Below are 18,221 nucleotides of genomic sequence, written 5' to 3'. Positions count from 1 at the left end.
TGTTATAAATGGAAGGAAAAGGTGTTCAGTGTTTTCCGAAGGGGAATGGCAAGCAACGTGACCATTTTGACTATGTAAAAGATATAGTATCAATGGTATCTTTTTTCCTGGTTTTTATTTGCTTAATCTGGTTTTCATTAATTATAATAAACATCTTTTTATTCTCAGGATCTACTTTTTTAGTTTACTTTTTACTGCTTCTAGCATGTTTTCCTTTCTCATAGTTTATTTCACCTTTTAAAATGTTTAGTTTGTTATCTTTTATCTATGACCATGCTTTGCCTTATTAAATGGTTGGTAAGATAAATGGTCATTTCATGGATAACTGTTGTATTAGCCCATCCTCTGAACAAAAAGACTATGTATTACTCTTTGGATGCCCTGAAACAGATGTGCCTCTGTCCTTTAACCAATGACCTATATTTCTATCCATTTGTTTCTGTGCTTCACAGGTAGGAACATAGGAGACACACAGATCATAAGCTTGCCTATATCGATGGCATAAATGAAATGTTGAAATGGGCTATGAGTGATAAGAAATGACAAGATCTAAAATCTATGTTTTGTCATCTACCATCACTGAATATTAAACAGAAAAAGTTTGCCTATACTGATGGTATAAATGAAATGTTGAAATAGTATATAAGTGATAATAAATGCCAAAATCTAAAATCTATCTTCTGTGTCATCTACCATCACTGAACATTAGACAGAATCCTATATAATAAAAGCCCAGTGACTGAACGGCAGAACAAGAACAACTGGTCGACCAGTCGCTATGACTGGTCCCAGGGAGAGGCGAGTGCTCTGGCCCGACAGAAGATGCCGGACCAGGGAGCAGCTGCTCAGAGGGCAGGTCCACAGCTGCTTGGCTGACCCAGATGAGCAGTGCTCCCACAGTAGGCCGATCCCCGCAGGCCATGCCCCCCATCAGTGCACGAATCCTGTGCACCAGGTCTCTAGTTTATAATATATTACTATCATGGTGTTTGAGTATAATAATAAAAGTGATTTTAATAGTAGTAACAGATATCATTTATTACTATGTTCTATATTAAACCATAGCTTAACATGCTTCATTCTCCTAATATCTCTTAGAGGTAAATGCTGTTTCAAATTATGTATTTATTTATTTATAAATGGGAAAAGTGAAATTCGGTGAAGAAAAGCATAGACTATGGAGATAGGTAGATCTCAATTTGGACCTTGACCCTGCCAAATGTTAGCTGTGTGAGATGATCTTGAACAAGCACTCTTATAACACCTGTGCTTTTATAATCTCTTTGAGTCTCAGTTTCCATATTTTAAAACTGATGGTTTTAAAAGACAGGTTTCAGGGATGCCATGAAGGTTAGTTAAATGAGTGATACTTATAGAGTACATGGTTAATGGTAGCTGCTCACTAAACTTCTTATAGTTTGCTACTTTCTCATTGCACACACTCTGTCCTCTTTACATCAGAAATTGTACAGCATTCCATTTTCAACTTGAACTTTATATTATCCCTTCCCCTCTCCAAGAATTATCTCCTGTTCTTATAAGCTTGCATCTGAAAATCTTTTGTTGATCACTCTAGCATACTTTTCTGAAACAATAATAAATGTGTACACATAATTTAAAAAAAATAGGACGTTCCTCCTGGCACTGTCCTACTCACTAAAAAGCCAATGTCCTCAGGAGATGAATCACGGAAGCCCTGTAACTTTGAGAAAATCCCAAGCTCCCTTTCTTTGGAGGCTGAAAAGGCCAGGACAAAGGGAGATGACACATGAGTACCGGGCTTTGTTCTCATTCTATTTTTAGAGACTCAAGTTTATTCATCCTCCCTGAACTTGCCTACACAATTATTCCTTAATTTGCTTCTTCAAATTGGAGACAGTTCTAATAGGGGGAGTCCTTGGAGGAATGGAGGGAAGAGTCCTGAAATTTCTACAATAAATTTCACTGGATAGGGTTTTGTTGCCATGTTGTTTTTCTTCTTTTCCTAAATACTGTAGCAAAAATAAATAAATAAATAAATAAATAAATAAATAAATAACCAACCCCCAAAATGGAAGAACCTTTCATTTGGGCAGTACATAAGAGTTTGTGCTGGCCTCCAACTCATTCTAGCTAATGTCATCCTCACCCTCTCTCTCTCTCTCCCTCTCTCTCTATCTCTCTCTCTCTCTCTCTCTTTCCATCTCTATCTCTACCTCTATCTCTGTCTCTATCATCTTTATCCATCTCATCTCTATCTTCCTCTCTATCTTCCTCTCTATCTCTATCTCTATCTCTATCTCTATCTCTATCTCTATCACCTATCTCCATATCTATATACATTTATCTATCTAGCTAGAAGCCCATTGCACAAAGATTCACGCAATAGGCCTTCTTTCCCCTGGCTGCTGGCACCGATTTTCCTCTGGCACCTGGGACCCAGGCCTTTGGTCCGGCCGCAGCGGAGAAGCCAAGCCTCTTCAGTCTTCAGTCTTCAGTCTTCACTCCGTGCCTGCATATGCAAAATAACCGCCATCTTTGTTGGGTTAATTTTCATAGTCACTCTGATTGGCTGGTGGGCGTAGCGGAGTGACACCAATTTGCATGTTTCTCTTTTATTAGTGTAGATTATCCATCCATCCATACATATGAACATGTCTATTTATCTGTATCTGTCTCTGTATCTATCTATCTATATATATCTATACCTACCTTCTCTGGACCATAGCCTATGATTTATATATCGATAGATAGATAGATAGGCAGGTAGATAGATAGATGATAGATAGATAGATAGATAGATAGATAGATAGATAGATAGATCATAAGCTACTGGTCCAGAGAAGGTAGTTATTTGTCTCTTAAATAAGTTGGTGTGGTGCAGAGGTATAGATATCTCTGTTTCATGAATGATTCTTTCATCTTGTTGTGCCTCCCTTTCACAGTGAGTCCTCACTTCATGGTTAAAAATGGCTCAACTCCATCATATTTTTTTCAGCTTGTTAAAGGTAAAAAGAGTAAATATGAAATTATCAGTTTGCTTTTAAGAGGATGGCCTGGAAGCTATATGCATTACTCTGTTCATATTTCACTGGCAAGGACTTAGTCGTGTGGCTACATCTAACCATAAAGAGGTTGGGAAAACAGTCTTTCACTATATGCTCTGCCCAAATCAACTGCAGAGGATCTTCTAACTAAAATGGAGAATGGAGAGTGGGTAGTGACAATGGGGCAGGGGTAATTAGAATTCTCTATACACTATTAACAGAAGTAGGATAGTCCTAATAAGAGGTCACTGTAGCTAATTTAAAAAACACACACACACACACAACATTTGACAATAAATCCTTCAAAAAGGATCTTTGAAATTGGGGTCAATGGAAAATCCATTACTTCTACTAGTCTGCTGAAAAGAAAAAGAATAAACAAATGTTATTCTTGTTACTAAAGCTCTATGTGTGTCTGGCACAATGTATTATCTCATTTAGTTCTTACAACACTATATGCAAGAGTTATTTTCTTCACATTTTATAGCTGAGAAAACAGGCCTTGAGATGTTCAGTAACTAGCTCAAGTTCATACACTAAATAAGCAGCAGAGAAAGGATTTTAATGCATGACTGAGCCCACCAATTTTAACTCCAATGCTACAGCCTTCCCAACATATCTTGTTATCCACACAATTCACTTTCTTTCATCCTAGGATTATGGGAAGACTCTCACCCTTATTCTCTTGTTCTGAAGACACATAAGGAATGGATTCAAACAAGGATCTACCCTGACAGAATGAAAGCAGTCCTCTGATTTATTGCTGGCTGGGCAGGTTACTTTCTGTTCTTCCTTCCAGATCCACTCTCTCCCAGGCTGTGGCCCGTCCTGAGCTTCGAGAAGGCAAACTTACAATGGAAGCACTAGTGGTTACTGGTTCCTTCCCCCGACTTCCAGTCACAGGGAGGCTGGTGTAGGAAATCTGAGTAAGGCAGGACAGAAAGGTTGAGGTAATCATTTTCCCTGCCCCCATCATACAGAGGTGCTTTCTTGTCAGGCCCCATGTTCCTCTCAGCCCATTCCATGGCTACATTTTTTTTATTTTTTATTTTGTTAAGGTCTGGAATACAATACCTTCCCTATGAACATGGTACCTCTAGATAGCAACAGCTTCCTATTGTTTAAAAAGAACCATGTTAGACAGTCACAATTCTTTAGCATTATAATACTTTATAATACTTTATAAAAATGGGGTCTCTGCTTTATTTCACGGTCATGAACTTTAGAACACTGCAGAGCAGTCTTTCCAGGTGGCAATGGGGTGGCATCTTCCATCTTTTGATAGTTTTAGTAAGATGGCCATATAAGCCCTGGCCGGTTTGGCTCAGTGGGTAGAGCATCGGCCTGCGGACTGAAGGGTCCCAGGTTCGATTCCAGTCAAGGGCATGTACCTTGGTTGCGGGCACATCCCCAGTGGAGGGTGTACAGGAGGCAGCTGATCAATATTTCTCTCTCATTGATGTTTCTAACTCTCTATCCATTTTGATCAACTAATTATATTTCTCAATGACTCTGGTCATTTTATTCTTACTCAAATATTTTTCCTGCTCAGTGATAAAATATTAATATTCTCCCAGAAAAACAAATCAACTCGATTTTTGTCAGCAATATTGGTCACTAACTATCCTCAGTTTTTTCACTCTTCACAGAGCCCTAGCTGAGGGCTAGTTAAATATCCTATAATAAAAAATACCTTAGCCACTCCACAACTTAGCTGAGAAGTTTTATGGTCTACAAAGTCCTCACATTTTATATCAATTATTCTTTTTAAAAAGTCACAAAATTGAGTATTTCATTCTAATATATTGCTTTACCTCCGCTCCTTTTCACTTTATGGTGATATCATCCAACAACAATGTAAACTCTTGTAGATAACCTTTTATTTTTTATAAATTATTGACTCTACATAGAAAATGTTTGTGGACTAAATTGTGTGTACTCAACATTGATTCTAAGTTATAAATGCTCTCAGGGAGTTTGATAATAGTAACAATAATGCAATGGCTATTTATTGAATTCCTATTATGTATATTGCCATGATTTTTGAAACACTATAAACATTATTATGCTAAATTTACAAATGAGGAAACTGAGTGTCAGAGTTTACATTGTTTGTCCAAGATAAATTAATTTGTAAGTGGAGGTGTTAGAATTTAATCCAGAGTCTTATTCAAAAAGCCTTTGCTAAGCTTAGTCACTGCATTCCAAAATTCGGATAATGCAAAGAGAATTTTATGACATAGGAGACAGCAATCTTAAATCTATTAAATAGACTAGTCTTCTGGCTTCTTCTAGCTCAATCCCCAATACTATATTATTGTTCTAGCCTGATGACTTGATATCACTTTTGTGTGATTTTTATATTAACTTTAAAGAAACAAACGAGATGGCCTTCTGCCATAGAGAAGGGAATAATACATCCCCATGATCATTAATTTTGATGATACAGTATTTATTTTTATTATTAAAAAATCAAGTTTGGCCTCTATTGGAAATTGTTCTTTGCTGCTACACTGAAAAACGTGGCTCAGCACTAACTGTATACGACTAAAATCGCTTTCTTCAGCAGGCATTTTCTAACTCCCGAAGGTCTGCATTACATAATCACACACAACAAGTCAACCCGTTTGCAGTTAATTCTTCCTGCCAGGGAAGCAAGAAAGCTATACTCTTTAGAATGGGATTATCCACGAAGCTTGTGCTGTGCGTTTGAAGACACTGGTGGGATACTGCTACACCTGCTTTGAGCATTTTTCCAGACTCGTGTCTGATGTAGAACTTCAGGGTCTTCACGGAGTTGCTTTACATCCTAGAAAAGACCCAGAGCTGATTCCCGAAGCAAATTCTGACTTTGTCAACAGGGCTCAGGTGGCCGGTCTCCAGGGTGGATGTAACCTCCCTCTCTGGTGGGCACGGCAGCCAGAGTGACACACATTTAGGGAGCACATCCTTCGGCAGGCGCCATGCTGAGTGCTGGTTGAGCTCCTTGAACGCCAGCCCTGCCATCTGCTCTCTGATTACACAGCAGAAGGCTTCCCCTGCAGCCAGCACCAGACAGTCCTGCTGCCTGGTTGCACCAGAGAGTGCGGCCTCCAGTGGTTTGCTCTGCACTTCCCATTGGGAGCCTGGCTGAGAGAAGGGATGGTGAGGGGAGATCCTTTCACACCGTGCTCATCCCTTTCACTCCTCTACTGTGTGGCCTTCTATCATCAAATCACATCAGCTTGGACCTTTCGCCAATTTACCTCCACCAAGGTGCACTTGATTCACACCTTGGCTTGTCTTTCCTTTTTAAATCATCCGTCTTTATAAGACACGGCTATTTGGAATTTAATGCTGCATCTATTACAAAATGGCTGAAGATACAAATATAGCAGATACGTACTGAGTGTCTATGGTGCACCACAACGAAGTGCTGGATCCTTGAAAGTGCAGCCCCTGTCATCACCGCTGTGCTCACTGAGCAGAGGGGCAAAGTGTGATCGGAGGGAACATCTGATTTTTGTTCTGGGAAAATCAAAGAAGCTCCATTGAGACGGAACACGTCCATTGGGGTTGAAAGTGTGTATAGGAGTTTCCGGGAGAAGGTGGTGGAGAGGATAGAGGAAACTTTGGCCAAAGGATGGCGCATGTATGTGCAGAGGCATATTATCTCATGGAAGGACCAGGAGAAGGGGAGGAATTCAGAGGATCAGGAACATAAGGTATTAAAGGACAGGGCTGGAAGGATTGATGTAGCCAGAAAGTGGAGGCCTTTGTAGACCATGCTAAGAACTTTGGGTTTTATCCCAGTTACTAGAAGACGTTCCAGTGAGCAGTGTACTGTAGGATATACAATAAAATAGGAAGAAATAAACGGCAGGAAGGTAATTAAATGAGAGAGAAAAGGAGCCTTGTTTAACCCAGCAGGAGGGATGAAAGCTTACTGTTTGATTCAAGAGCCAGTTCTGTGATGGCATTTATCTGGAGACTATGTTTTTATGCTTAATTAAAAAGCAAGACCGTTATTTATCGTATCAGCCAGTTCCTCTAAAGCCTTATGTAAGGCGTTGCTTTGTTGGACTACTGTGCTAAGAAAAACTTTGTTTTCACTGGGGAGCTGGCTCGGAATTAAATGTAAGCCTCAGTTAGCTATCATTTTGAGATTTATTTAGGGCATTTCCTATGTCCTGAATTCCTATTCAAATTTTATTTTGTTGTATCATTATATGGATCTTTTGTTGCAAGCTGCTTTCTGAGTAACATGAAGTGTGTATGAATAGATGCAAGTAAAAAATAAAATAGATAATCTATATATGCACAAAGTTTATGTTTGGTTTTGGTTACTGAGAACATTTTTCTACTTCTTATGGACCTCGCAGAAATGTCAGTTGAATAGCTTTCAAATATTGGTGTTCCATGTAGAAGCCAGAGCCTGGGTATCAACATGGAGATGCATCAGCCTGGAGAAGTATCAGCATGATGACAACTAACGTCTGTGTTTGTGATTTTAAACAGTGTTTGAAAAAAATATCCTTAAGTGTTTATATTGTTTATCTTATTTTGTTTTCAAAATATGCTTTTATAAATTGATTTTAGAGAAAGAGAAAGGGGGAGAGAGAGAGAGAGAGAGAGAGAGAGAGAGAGAGAGAGAGAGAGAGAGAAACACTGATGTGAGAGAGAAACATTGATTGGCTGCCTCCCGCATGCATGCACCACAACTGGGGATCAAGTCAACTACCTGGACTTGTGCCCTGACCGGGAATCGAACCAGCAACTTCTCAGTGCTTGGGGCAATGCTCAACCAACTGAGTCACACAGGCCAGGGCTATTATATGTTTTTGATAATGGTGTCCAGAAACTCTTGAATTAGTAACTCTTCACGGAAAGCTAGAATAGTGCTAGATACAAGCTGGTTTATACCAATCTGTTATTTTCTTCAGCTTACTGTTGAAGTAGATTGCTTACACTGGCCTATCTTACCTCTGTTTCCTCCAGGACACCGATGCAAAATAATATGCAGAATATTGTCGAGTGTGTTTCCTTCCACATCCTGCATGGATTAGGGTTCGGGATCTGAAAAGAGGAGCCGCACACAAATGAGAGAGAAATGACATGAGATAATTTTGAAATATTGGGGGATCAGGCAGGCAAGTCCAGAAGGACTTCCACCGATGCTCAGGCCGCTCCAACCTTTTATTGATCTGGAGTAGCCCTTAGGGTAAGGAGGTTTCAATGACACACAGATTAGCTCATCAGCAGACAATTTCCAGAAATAGGCAGAATACCTAATCAACAATAATCAACAAGGATTTACATAAGTATCTAAGAAATTAAGTGAACTAAGGTGGGGATGATGCTTCAACTATTATTACCTAAATTAACTGGGTGGTTCCTAGATTAACTGGGTGGCGCACAGCCCTGACCTTTGCTAGGACTTCAAAGGTTACTAGCTTTTGGGGGTCTCTGTCTATACTCAGCTAGTGAAGACAATAAATGGACTCTGGCAGAATATCACAGAAAGTTTCATGAAACATAGATTTTCTCATTTTGAATGAAAGGATATGGTGACTACAAAGGGTGATGTACATATAATATTTGGTAACCCTATTGCCATAATTAATTTCTTTCCCTTTTTCTTTGTGCTCAGTGAACTATTATTCTTCCTAAAGATATGTAACCATTACATCATTTTTTAAAAAAATTTATTTTTATTGATTTCAGAGAGGAAGGGAGAGGGAGACAGAGATAGAAACATCAATGATGAAAGAGAATCATTGATCGGCTGCCTCCTGCTCCCCCCCCCCCCCCCCGCCTCCATTGGGATCAAGCTCACAGTCCAGGCATGTGCCCTTGACCAGAATAGAAGCCCGGATCCTTCAGTCCACAGGCCATCGCTCTATCCACTGAGCCAAACTGGCTAGGGCATCATTACCTTATGAAGAAAACGTTTACTGATCTTTTTAATTAGGTTAAATTCACCATGTTATATGCTTTTGTAGCATCTTGTACCAATGGCTCTTTTGTAGCGTTGATGATAGTGGTAAGTTTATACTTATTTATGTGATCTTTTGCTTAACATCTGTCTCCTCCAAAAGACTACATTTCCTCAGCAACAGGGAGCCATTTATTTTCTTATTGTGGTATCTCTTACGCTTAGCATAGCGCCTAGCCCATAATAGGAGCTCAAAATAGTGTTGACTGTGGAAATGAGTGAATGGACACACATATAACTGAGTACACGTTGCCCATTCGTGCACCAGAAATGGTGGGCATGCCCCCTGGCAGGCCTAGTCAGCAGGGGGCTGGTTTCTTCTCGCAGCCTTTTCTTATTCCTTGAAGGTGTGCGTCTCTTCGTGGGGGCCCACACATGAGGGAAGGTTATGTAAACTGTCTTATCTTCCTCTGAGACATTTGTTACACGTAAAACAAAATGGCTTGTTCACAAGTCACAGCTCACCACTCAGGATTTTAAGGCGGCAACTAATTGAGAATAAAGCTAATTTTGTGTATGGAAGGGTAATGAAACAGATCCCTTCCTGGCATATGCAATGTATTAAAAATAACTAGGGGATTGATAGTCTGATCGCTGTTTCTCTGTCTTTGGATCTGTCCCTGTTCATCAGTCTATGTTGTTCTCTATATTCCACAAATGGTGAGGTCATGTGGTATTTATCTTTCTCTGACTGGCTCATTTCACTTAGCATAATGCTCTCCAGTTCCAACCATGCTGTTTGTTGCAAATGGCAAGAGTTCCTTCTTTTTTACCACAGCGTAGTATTCCATCGTGTAGATGTACCACAGTTGTGTGTTTTCTTTACTGCATTTCTGTGAAATGTCCCCCCACCCACCCCCCCATAGGCATATCCCTGGAGGCATCTCCCCACAGAAAGCACATCAGTGACTGCCTGGGTCTAGGGCAGGAGGACAGGGCGGGGCACTGGGAAAGGGAGGCGACTGTTAATGGGTATGGGTTTAAAGTCCTACAATTGGCTCCTCTCTGAGGGGGCATGGCTGGAGTCTAAGGCAGACCCAGCCAGCTTAAAACCCTGCGGAGGGCTGGAGGCCCACTCTGTGGTGGCTGTTAAGTGTGGAAGCATGGAGGAGTGTGCTTGCCTCTGCCGCGTGGGCTCTTCACGGGGATGTCGGTGTTGTCAATAGTGCCAGGGCCCAGCTGAGACAGCAGCGGCCGAGGGCAAGCGGTGTCAGGAGTGCCAGGGCCCAGCTGAGAGGGCAGCGGCTGAGGGCAAGCCGGCCCCGGCCCCGGCAGAAAAGCACGTGGAGGCGCACCCGGCAGCGCGGTGCTGTGCGGGGAGGGGAGGAATCGCGAGCCCCATGCCGCCCCGCACTGCTCGCTGCAGGACCTGCCTCCCGAGCTGCTGGTGGAGGTCTTCGCCTCGCTCCCCGGCACGGATCTGCGCAGCCTGGCCCAGGCCTGCACCCAATTCCACCACACCCTGCACATGGACAGCATCTGGAGGCGGCGCTGCCGGGAGGAGTATGGCGTTCCTGAAACCTTGCCGAACCAGGAGAGGAGGGGTATGTCTTATCGAGAAGTCTCTGCGAGGCTGTTCCACCCACACAGACACATTTTGGGATTGTGGCAGCTATCATAGCTATCGAACACTGCTGAATGTCGTGGTGGACGGCTTAGGCATTACTGGTTCGAGTGCTGGCCTCCCGTTATCACCGATATGGACGGCCCACGGCAATTCCCGCCGTTGTTCAGAATTCGCCTGACGGAGAGGAAATCAGCCACGTGGAGTGCGTGGACGGCTTCTACAGCTTGTCCCACCGCCGCCACATGCAGGTTCAGAAGGACAGGCTCAGCGTCCAGTGGATCAAGAGAGACCAGCGAAAGGACTCACCAGCGCGGCTCAGGGGAGGACGCGGGCGGGTGCTGTTGCGGGAGGACAGACTGCCCTATTACTCCCTGACCTACGCCGCGTCTACCTCCCGCCCAGCCACCCGGACGACCTCATCAGGCCAGGCCTCTTCCAAGGCGGATGCTGTGACGTCCGGCCAGTGCTTGCCATGCTCAGCTTCCATGGGAAGGACGCCAGGGCCACGAGCGTCACGGCGGACTTCATCTGGACCTTGGAGATCCACCTCCTGCGCCGCATCCAGCCGGATGGCGAGATCTTCCGCAACTTCAACGAGCTCTCCCGCGGGGTCCAGGAGATCGACGAGCAGGTGACCCGGAGCAGCAGCGGCAGCAGCAAGAAGACGGGGCTGAGGAAAGCGAGGGCCATGCCTGGCAGAGCCCTGCCCAGCCCAGCGGTGGAGAGTCCAGGGCTGCAGCTTCGGAGGAGCAGCCTGTCCCGTTTGTTCTGCCTGTGGGCGTGCGCTCAAGAGACGAGAACTTCCCCCGAACCTGCAGGATGTGTTTCTATGGCGTGAAGATTGTTACCTCTGATGGCTTGGCCTACCCCAGTCGCTGCCCTGGCGTCTTCATCCTGTTCGATGAGAACCACTTCGGGTTCATCTGGCTGGAGCTGAAATACGTATTCCTGTCCTGCAGAGTCCAGAACACCTTCCAGAATGTGGAGGCACCATCCCCGCAGGCCTTCCTGGGGATGCTCAAGGACATTCAGTCCAGACCCCCTGAGAGGAGCAGCTTCTAGCCACTTTGAAGATTTGACCTTCTGACCAGGTTACCCACCTTGGTTTGTTTTTTTAATCCTCACCCGAGGATATTTTCCCATTGATGGTTAGAGAGAGAGGGGGAGAGAGGGAAAGACAGAAATAATCCATGTGAGAGAAACACATCAGTTGTTTGCCTCCTGCCCAAGCCCGGACCGGGGCCAGCAATTGAGGTAGAAATAAACCTTAGGCCAGTGGTCTCAACCTTCCTAATGCTGAGACCCTTTAATGCAGTTCCTCATGTTGTGGTGACCCCCAATTTCCTTGTTACAAATTGAACATAATTAAAGCATAGTGATTAATCACACAAAAAAATAAAGACATCTTAGTTAATATCTATTGTTTATTTATTAACATTGAATTCATGGCCAATAGCAATAGAGCTCAGTCCTTATGAAAGCTTACCTAACAGATACATTATCTCCATAAAGCATAGCTAGTGCTTTGGCACTAAGGCTGTGGGCTATTTTAAACAGCCGGGGCCACAGGCTCCTGGGATGGCGTCTTCAGAGACAAATGGAGACTGTTCTCATTCCTCACGGGGATCTGAAGAAACGAAGGAACATGGGGGAAAGGCAGAAAGCAGCAGCTCCTCAGACTCCAGCAGTAGCGATGAAGATGCCAGCAGCTCCAGCTCATCTTCCTCCGGGGACGCCTCTGACTCAGACTCCAACTGAGCTTTGTTCATTCCTAGGTGGCGGGACAGAGAACTTCCCAACAGAAGTCTTTGGCATCTATGTACATTGCAGGGCTCTTCTCCCTGTCCCTGTTTATTGCTTTACTTCCTTCCTTTGCCCTCCTCCTCCTCAATACAGAGTAGGATGGGTTGGGAAAGCCGGGAATTGGGACAGAACTCTCAGTATCAGGTCCACACACCTGGGAAGAGAGGTTCCTGCTGGGAGAAGAAATATATCTGAGCCTGTTTTGGGTCCCCCTACACCAGTGATGGTGAACCTTTTGAGCTCGGCGTGCCAGCATTTTGAAAAACCCTAACTTAACTCTGGTGCCCTGTCACATATAGAAATGTTTTGATATTTGCAACTATAGTAAAACAAAGACTTATATTTTGATATTTATTTTATATATTTAAATGCCATTTAACAAAGAAAAATCAACCAAAAAATGAGTTCGTGTCACCTCTGACACGCATGTCATAGGTTCGCCATCACTGCCCTACACCATCAGTACCACTCCCTTTAGGAGCCCCAAGCAATGAAGGATCTTGAAACAAACAGAGATGATTGGGCAGCTGTGAGGAGCACACTGCACTGGACTGCGTATTTGTGAAGAAATAAGTTTTGCTTTCCTTATTTTCTGTCTGCCAGAGGTGGTCGGGGGCCACCATGAGCCTGCGACTCCTACATTCTCTGCAATTCTGGACTCTTACACTACATCTGGTGTGAGAAAGGAGTTGCCATTCTTTATATGACAGTGGTCATGTAGCAGGCAATATTTATACCTGTATATTTAACTCTGACATCTCTATGAGACTTTATTACTAATTTCAAATAAAATTATATTTCCTAAAAAAAAAACAACTAAAAAAGGCATGATAATGAGATATAAAAGGGCAAGAGCTAGGATGTTCTGTGGCTTCTTTGACACATTCGCTCTGTTTGGAGTCGTTGTGAAAGCTTCCATTCACTTCACAACCTTGGGCTCCTACCCAGCAGTGATTCAAAGTACAGACTGAAATGTCCCCTGTGAGCTGTACCACTTTTTTGGAGGGCACTAATACAATCATATCAGTAAGCAGTTAGCATGCATGGCGCAATGAAAAGAGTGTAGGTTATGGAGTCAGCAAGACCTGAATTCGAGATCTGACCAGGCCTTGTGTTGATTAACTGAACTCCCTGGGAATGTCCTTCATTCTCTTTAAGTTTCAGTTTCTTCATTTAAAAAATTGAGATAATATCGCTTCTTGGCCTTTTGGCTAAGATCAAGTGTAGTATCTGTTCTTATCAGTTTAATAAAAAATTGAGATAATAATGCTTACTTTGCACTGATGATAAAAAGAGCTACTGTCTATAATGCTCTTAATACATTGCTTTTATCACTATTTTCAGGATTGAATTAATTTTTTAGGGGAAAAAAAAGATTCTGAATCAACTGAACAATACACTAGTAATATTTATACAGGTCTATTGGAAGTCTTGGTAAACTTTGCCAGGTAGTAGAATGATTAATTGAATGTGGAGTTATATTTAAAAACTATCAAACTCACCTATGACATTCTTAGCCAAATGCCATCCAGGAAAAGATTATTTCCTAAGAATATCAGTCTGAAAGGAAATACACTCTTTTGTGGACACAAGAGTCTCTTTTTAGGCCAAGCAATAATTGAGATACTTGTGATGGAGAACTGTGGGGAAGGAGACCTTTGGAATATATAGATGCGGTGCCGAGCAGGAGAGCTTGAGAACCATCCTAACAAAAGCCCCAAGGGTGAGGATGGCAGGGGTCTGAACTTGCCCTGGAACTTGCCGATGAGGCTGAGATCCCCTCCTGCCGCTGCTCAGGAGCAGAGCGGGCACCGTCTGATCTCCTTGTCTGCCTGTGGGATATTGTACTTCAGTTCTGCAAGGATGTGGGACCCCGTGGAGATACAGGAGGGTTTTAGCTACTGTTTCTGCTCAGCGCGTACACAAGGACCAGAAGGCTCCTTCTAAGGAAACAATTTGAAGCCTGGCCAGATGGAGTTGTGGGTGGAGGCCATGTTGAGTAGCAACCTTTGAGAGAGAGAGACCATCAGGTCTCTGTTCCAGGGCAAAGTTTTTCCCACCGTAAGCACTTGGTGCATCACCTGCACACTAGACACCGAGTGTCTTGAAGAGCAAGTATTAGCGTGCCTTTAGTTAGGTACATTGCTCGGAGTGCGCAAAACCCTCATCTCATCTGAAACGTGGAATCTACTTCCATAATAGTGATGGTGCTGGCATTATTTGACTGAGGCTGAGCATATCCCAGGCATTTAATGGTAAGAGCCAGTCCTTTCCTGGCCTATGCACTCTGTGCTAAACAACTGACTGAAGCACACTGACCGCTGAGCTCAGCGCTGGGAAGCAGATGTGTGATAGCTTCTCTGGTCCATTCATTTTGCTTGGAGTGATTGCGATGCATTTTCTTTTGTTGATGGAAAATGACTCACATATTGTTTCCTTACTGCTTTGGCTCCTGTGCCCAATTCCCCAGAGGCGTTTCCCATCATAGCTTCGCTAACTCCTAAAGGAAATAGAATGTAGCAGTGGTAAAATATTACCGGATATTACTACGTTTTAGACTTTAATGTTTTATTTTGGTGCTTTTGTTACCTTTGTTCTCACGTTAGGGGTTGTCACATCTATATTCCTAGCAGAACTACCCACAAATAAAAGCATATAACCTGCCCGTACAGCTACATATATTCTCTGTAGCCCTGTGTATGTTTTCATGGTGCTTTTTAATATATCAAGCTGACATCTCTGATGGTGATTAAGATGTCATGAATTATGTAAGATAAACTGAAGTGAAGTGAAATGCAGAACCAAAGGCTCCTTTACATCACTATGGGAGTGGCCGAGCCTGCCGCAGAAACCTCACCTATAACCTTCAAGGCCACATCAATTGCCAGCAACTTCAGACATCCTTCTCTGCCCTCGATAAGCAGATCCTTTGTTCCCCCTGCTGAGATTCCCTAGCTCGCCCCTTGTCTGCAGCATTCATTTGGCTCTAATTTTCCATTCTACCCTGTGCATTCCTCTGCCTTGTGTTTACATAAAAGTGTATTGTAACCTCCTTCAGAACTAGGACCTTTCTTTTTTGAAGTGAGCCTGTGTTTTCTACCCTGCCCTGCAAAAAGGAATCCAAAAAGCATGTATTGTGTGATGATATTTTTCCCTGTCTTGTTGATGAATAGACAGTGAATCCAACATTCTGTGCCGGGGATATGGTGTGAACAAGGCAGATGGGGACTCTGCCTTTGATTAGAAATAACTACCCCAAGTTTTCCTTCTTCCCACTCTATGTGTACATGCTGGGGAGTTGAGTGGGAGACTGTAAGAAGAGACTGGAAAGGAAAGGAAAGGAAAGTGGGTAGTTAGAAGAAACACGGTGAGTTTTTGGAAAGTGTGGAAAGGGAAGACATTGCCCCAATTCTCATTTTCACAGAACATTTGAGAAGTTGAAAACATGGGTTCTGGAGTCAATCCCCTGCTTGTGTTCAAATTCCCACTCTGCTTCCTTTTTGGGTGACCTTGGACTTATTTAATCTCACGAAGGCTCGATTTCTGCTATGAGTAGAGTCAGACGCATCAGATTAGATGATGTTGGGTGCCTCCCTCGCAGTATGTGCTCAGTGGCAGTGGTTATTAACTCCTTTATTATTTTAGCTACTGTTATTTTTACATGCATGACTCTAAGGAAGACCGTGCCCAGGACGCCTGGAATAGGGCAGAGACAGCCCAGGCTGGGCATGTGCTCAGAGGTGTCCTTTCCCAGATGGTAGAGCAGCTCCAGGCTCCCTGCACACCTCTGAAGGGAGTGCTGGAGCCTTTCACATCTGGGCTTACTCTGACAGCGGTGGGCTCTCTAGCGCTCCCCTCTTGCTGGCCGCCCCCCTCTTGCCCGCAGTAAGCCTTACTAGATGGGAACATGTGAAAGGAAAGATACATTTCTTCTCCTCTTTGGCCTCCTGGTTGTAAATTTACTGAGATCTGATGGGAAGAATCATGTTCAGTATTTTGTAGCTTAAAACTTTCCTGGCTAGAACTTTATTTTCTCCAATACTAACAAAATGGATTTTCTTTCCCCCCCTACCTTCTCTTGTTAATAGGGTGCTGAGAAAATTTTGTCAATGAATGAATCAGGAGAACTGCAAGACCTCTTAACCAAAATTGAGGTAATTGTGCTTTTAGCAACTTATTTTTAGTAACCCAAATGTTAAACACATTCTGATTGTAACTGAGTTTTCCTACTTGAATTTTCCCATGTTCTTACACATATGTAACTGGATACATGTGGCAGTTTTAATTTGATGTCACCTGTCATTAAATTTTCTCTAGTTAGAGTGGCTTTAGTGTTTGTTTCTAACAACCTCATAGTATTAGGTGAAAATTCCAGTCTGCTTTAGTAGAGCCTAATTCTCTAATAGAGGTGATGTTGATGAGGTGTTTCAAATCAAATACTTGTCTTAAAGCATATTTAACATTTTTCATGTAAATTATTTTATTTTTCTCATGGATCATTTTTAAATATTACAAAAATTTATTTCTATAAAGTGCACATTTAAATTTTGTTCTTATACTGATTATTACAGCATCAGAGAAATACTTATTCAAATATGCAATGTATCAAATCAGTATGCAACCAGAAAGTCCCTAATCCTTCTCTGCTAAGCTTGCTTTTCTCTATATGTAGAAAAACCATGTATTTTACCATGGAAACTGGGAGACTTTGAGAGTGCAAAGGGGGCTTTATAATTTTCTGGGATAGCAAACATGAGCCTAGGTGTTCCCAGGTGAACTAGGCTGTCTGCTTACCTGGATCTAGTGTGTATGCCCTTACCAGCTCGTCCTGGTCTAGTCTCCTTTGCTGACCTTGTTTTTCATTGTCTACCATTCCTTCCACTTCAGTTAAAACAAAGAACTCTTTGTGCTTTATTACTGCCATTCCTTTGTGCAAGCTGTTCTGTCTGCCTGTAATGCTCTTGTTCCAATTCCTCCTTTCCCTCCACAGTCCTTGAGGCCATCTGCAACATCACTTCTTCTCCAAATTATTCCCCATCTCTCCCACCTCTGAATTCCTCTGACCCTCTTTTTGTTGGGTGCTTTTCAAAGTATTTTGATTTTTGTATGGCTTTTCTTTGAGTATTTGATTCATGTCCCAAATGAACTCTGTGCCCCTTGGTTTTATTCATATCATGTTTCATATTGTGACCTTCTCAGAAGGACAAACAATGTGGGTATGCACTTGATAGTTTAAAACTCCTTTTGAAAACCTCTATGGGAGGAGCTAATTTCTTTCCCTTGGTACCTATATCCTACTCCACTTGCATGGAACCATTAATTTGGGTGAATACGTATTTTTTTATTTATGTGAATTAAGTTGGTTAATGTATTATTTTCTGTGCACTTTTTAAACTTATGTAAATTTAATGAGATATATGTTATGAAATATATGTAATTTTGTGCCATATTATTTTATCTAGGCACTATGTTTTTCAGTACCATCTATATTGCTGTGTGAACATTTAGCCTGTTTCTTCTAAGTGCTGTGTAGTTCTGCAGGACAACAGTGCTCCATAGAACTTTCTTCGGTGATGGAAATGTTTATATCTGTGGCATCTAAAATAGTGGCCATTGCTGCATGTGGTTATCTAACACTCAAAGTGTGGCTAGTGTGACTGAGGACTTAAATTTTTAATTTTATTTAATTATTCTTGATTTAAATTTAAGTTTAAATGCCACATGTGGCTCATAGCTACTGTTTTGGATTGTGTAACTCTATGAAGCCCACCTACTATTTTCTTATCTACCCTCTTGTCCACTGATGGGCACCCCGATAGCCCCCAACTCCTTCCATCAAACAAACAGTGCT

General features: G+C 42.5%; 1 protein-coding gene and 1 pseudogene across 2 annotated transcripts in view; both read left to right on the top strand.

Annotated features, from left to right (window-relative positions):
- GRXCR1 (glutaredoxin and cysteine rich domain containing 1) overlaps window positions 1–18,221 on the top strand; it is a gene marked incomplete at both ends in the record, with an annotated part of 99,194 nt that overhangs the window by 71,213 nt on the left and 9,760 nt on the right. Inside the window, one exon of the mRNA XM_081081287.1 lies at window positions 16,459–16,524. Within this exon, the coding sequence (XP_080937413.1) occupies window positions 16,459–16,524 (66 nt within the window). The remainder of the gene's footprint in view (window positions 1–16,458; window positions 16,525–18,221) is intronic.
- Window positions 10,104–11,629, top strand: LOC308529864 (F-box only protein 31-like; annotated as a pseudogene). The gene has a single exon. The product of its transcript is annotated as an F-box only protein 31-like (transcript).

Source organism: Myotis nattereri (assembly GCF_964212035.1).
Source record: "Myotis nattereri genome assembly, chromosome: 1".
Lineage (NCBI taxonomy): Eukaryota > Metazoa > Chordata > Mammalia > Chiroptera > Vespertilionidae > Myotis > Myotis nattereri.
This window is presented reverse-complemented; position numbering and strand designations above follow the sequence as displayed.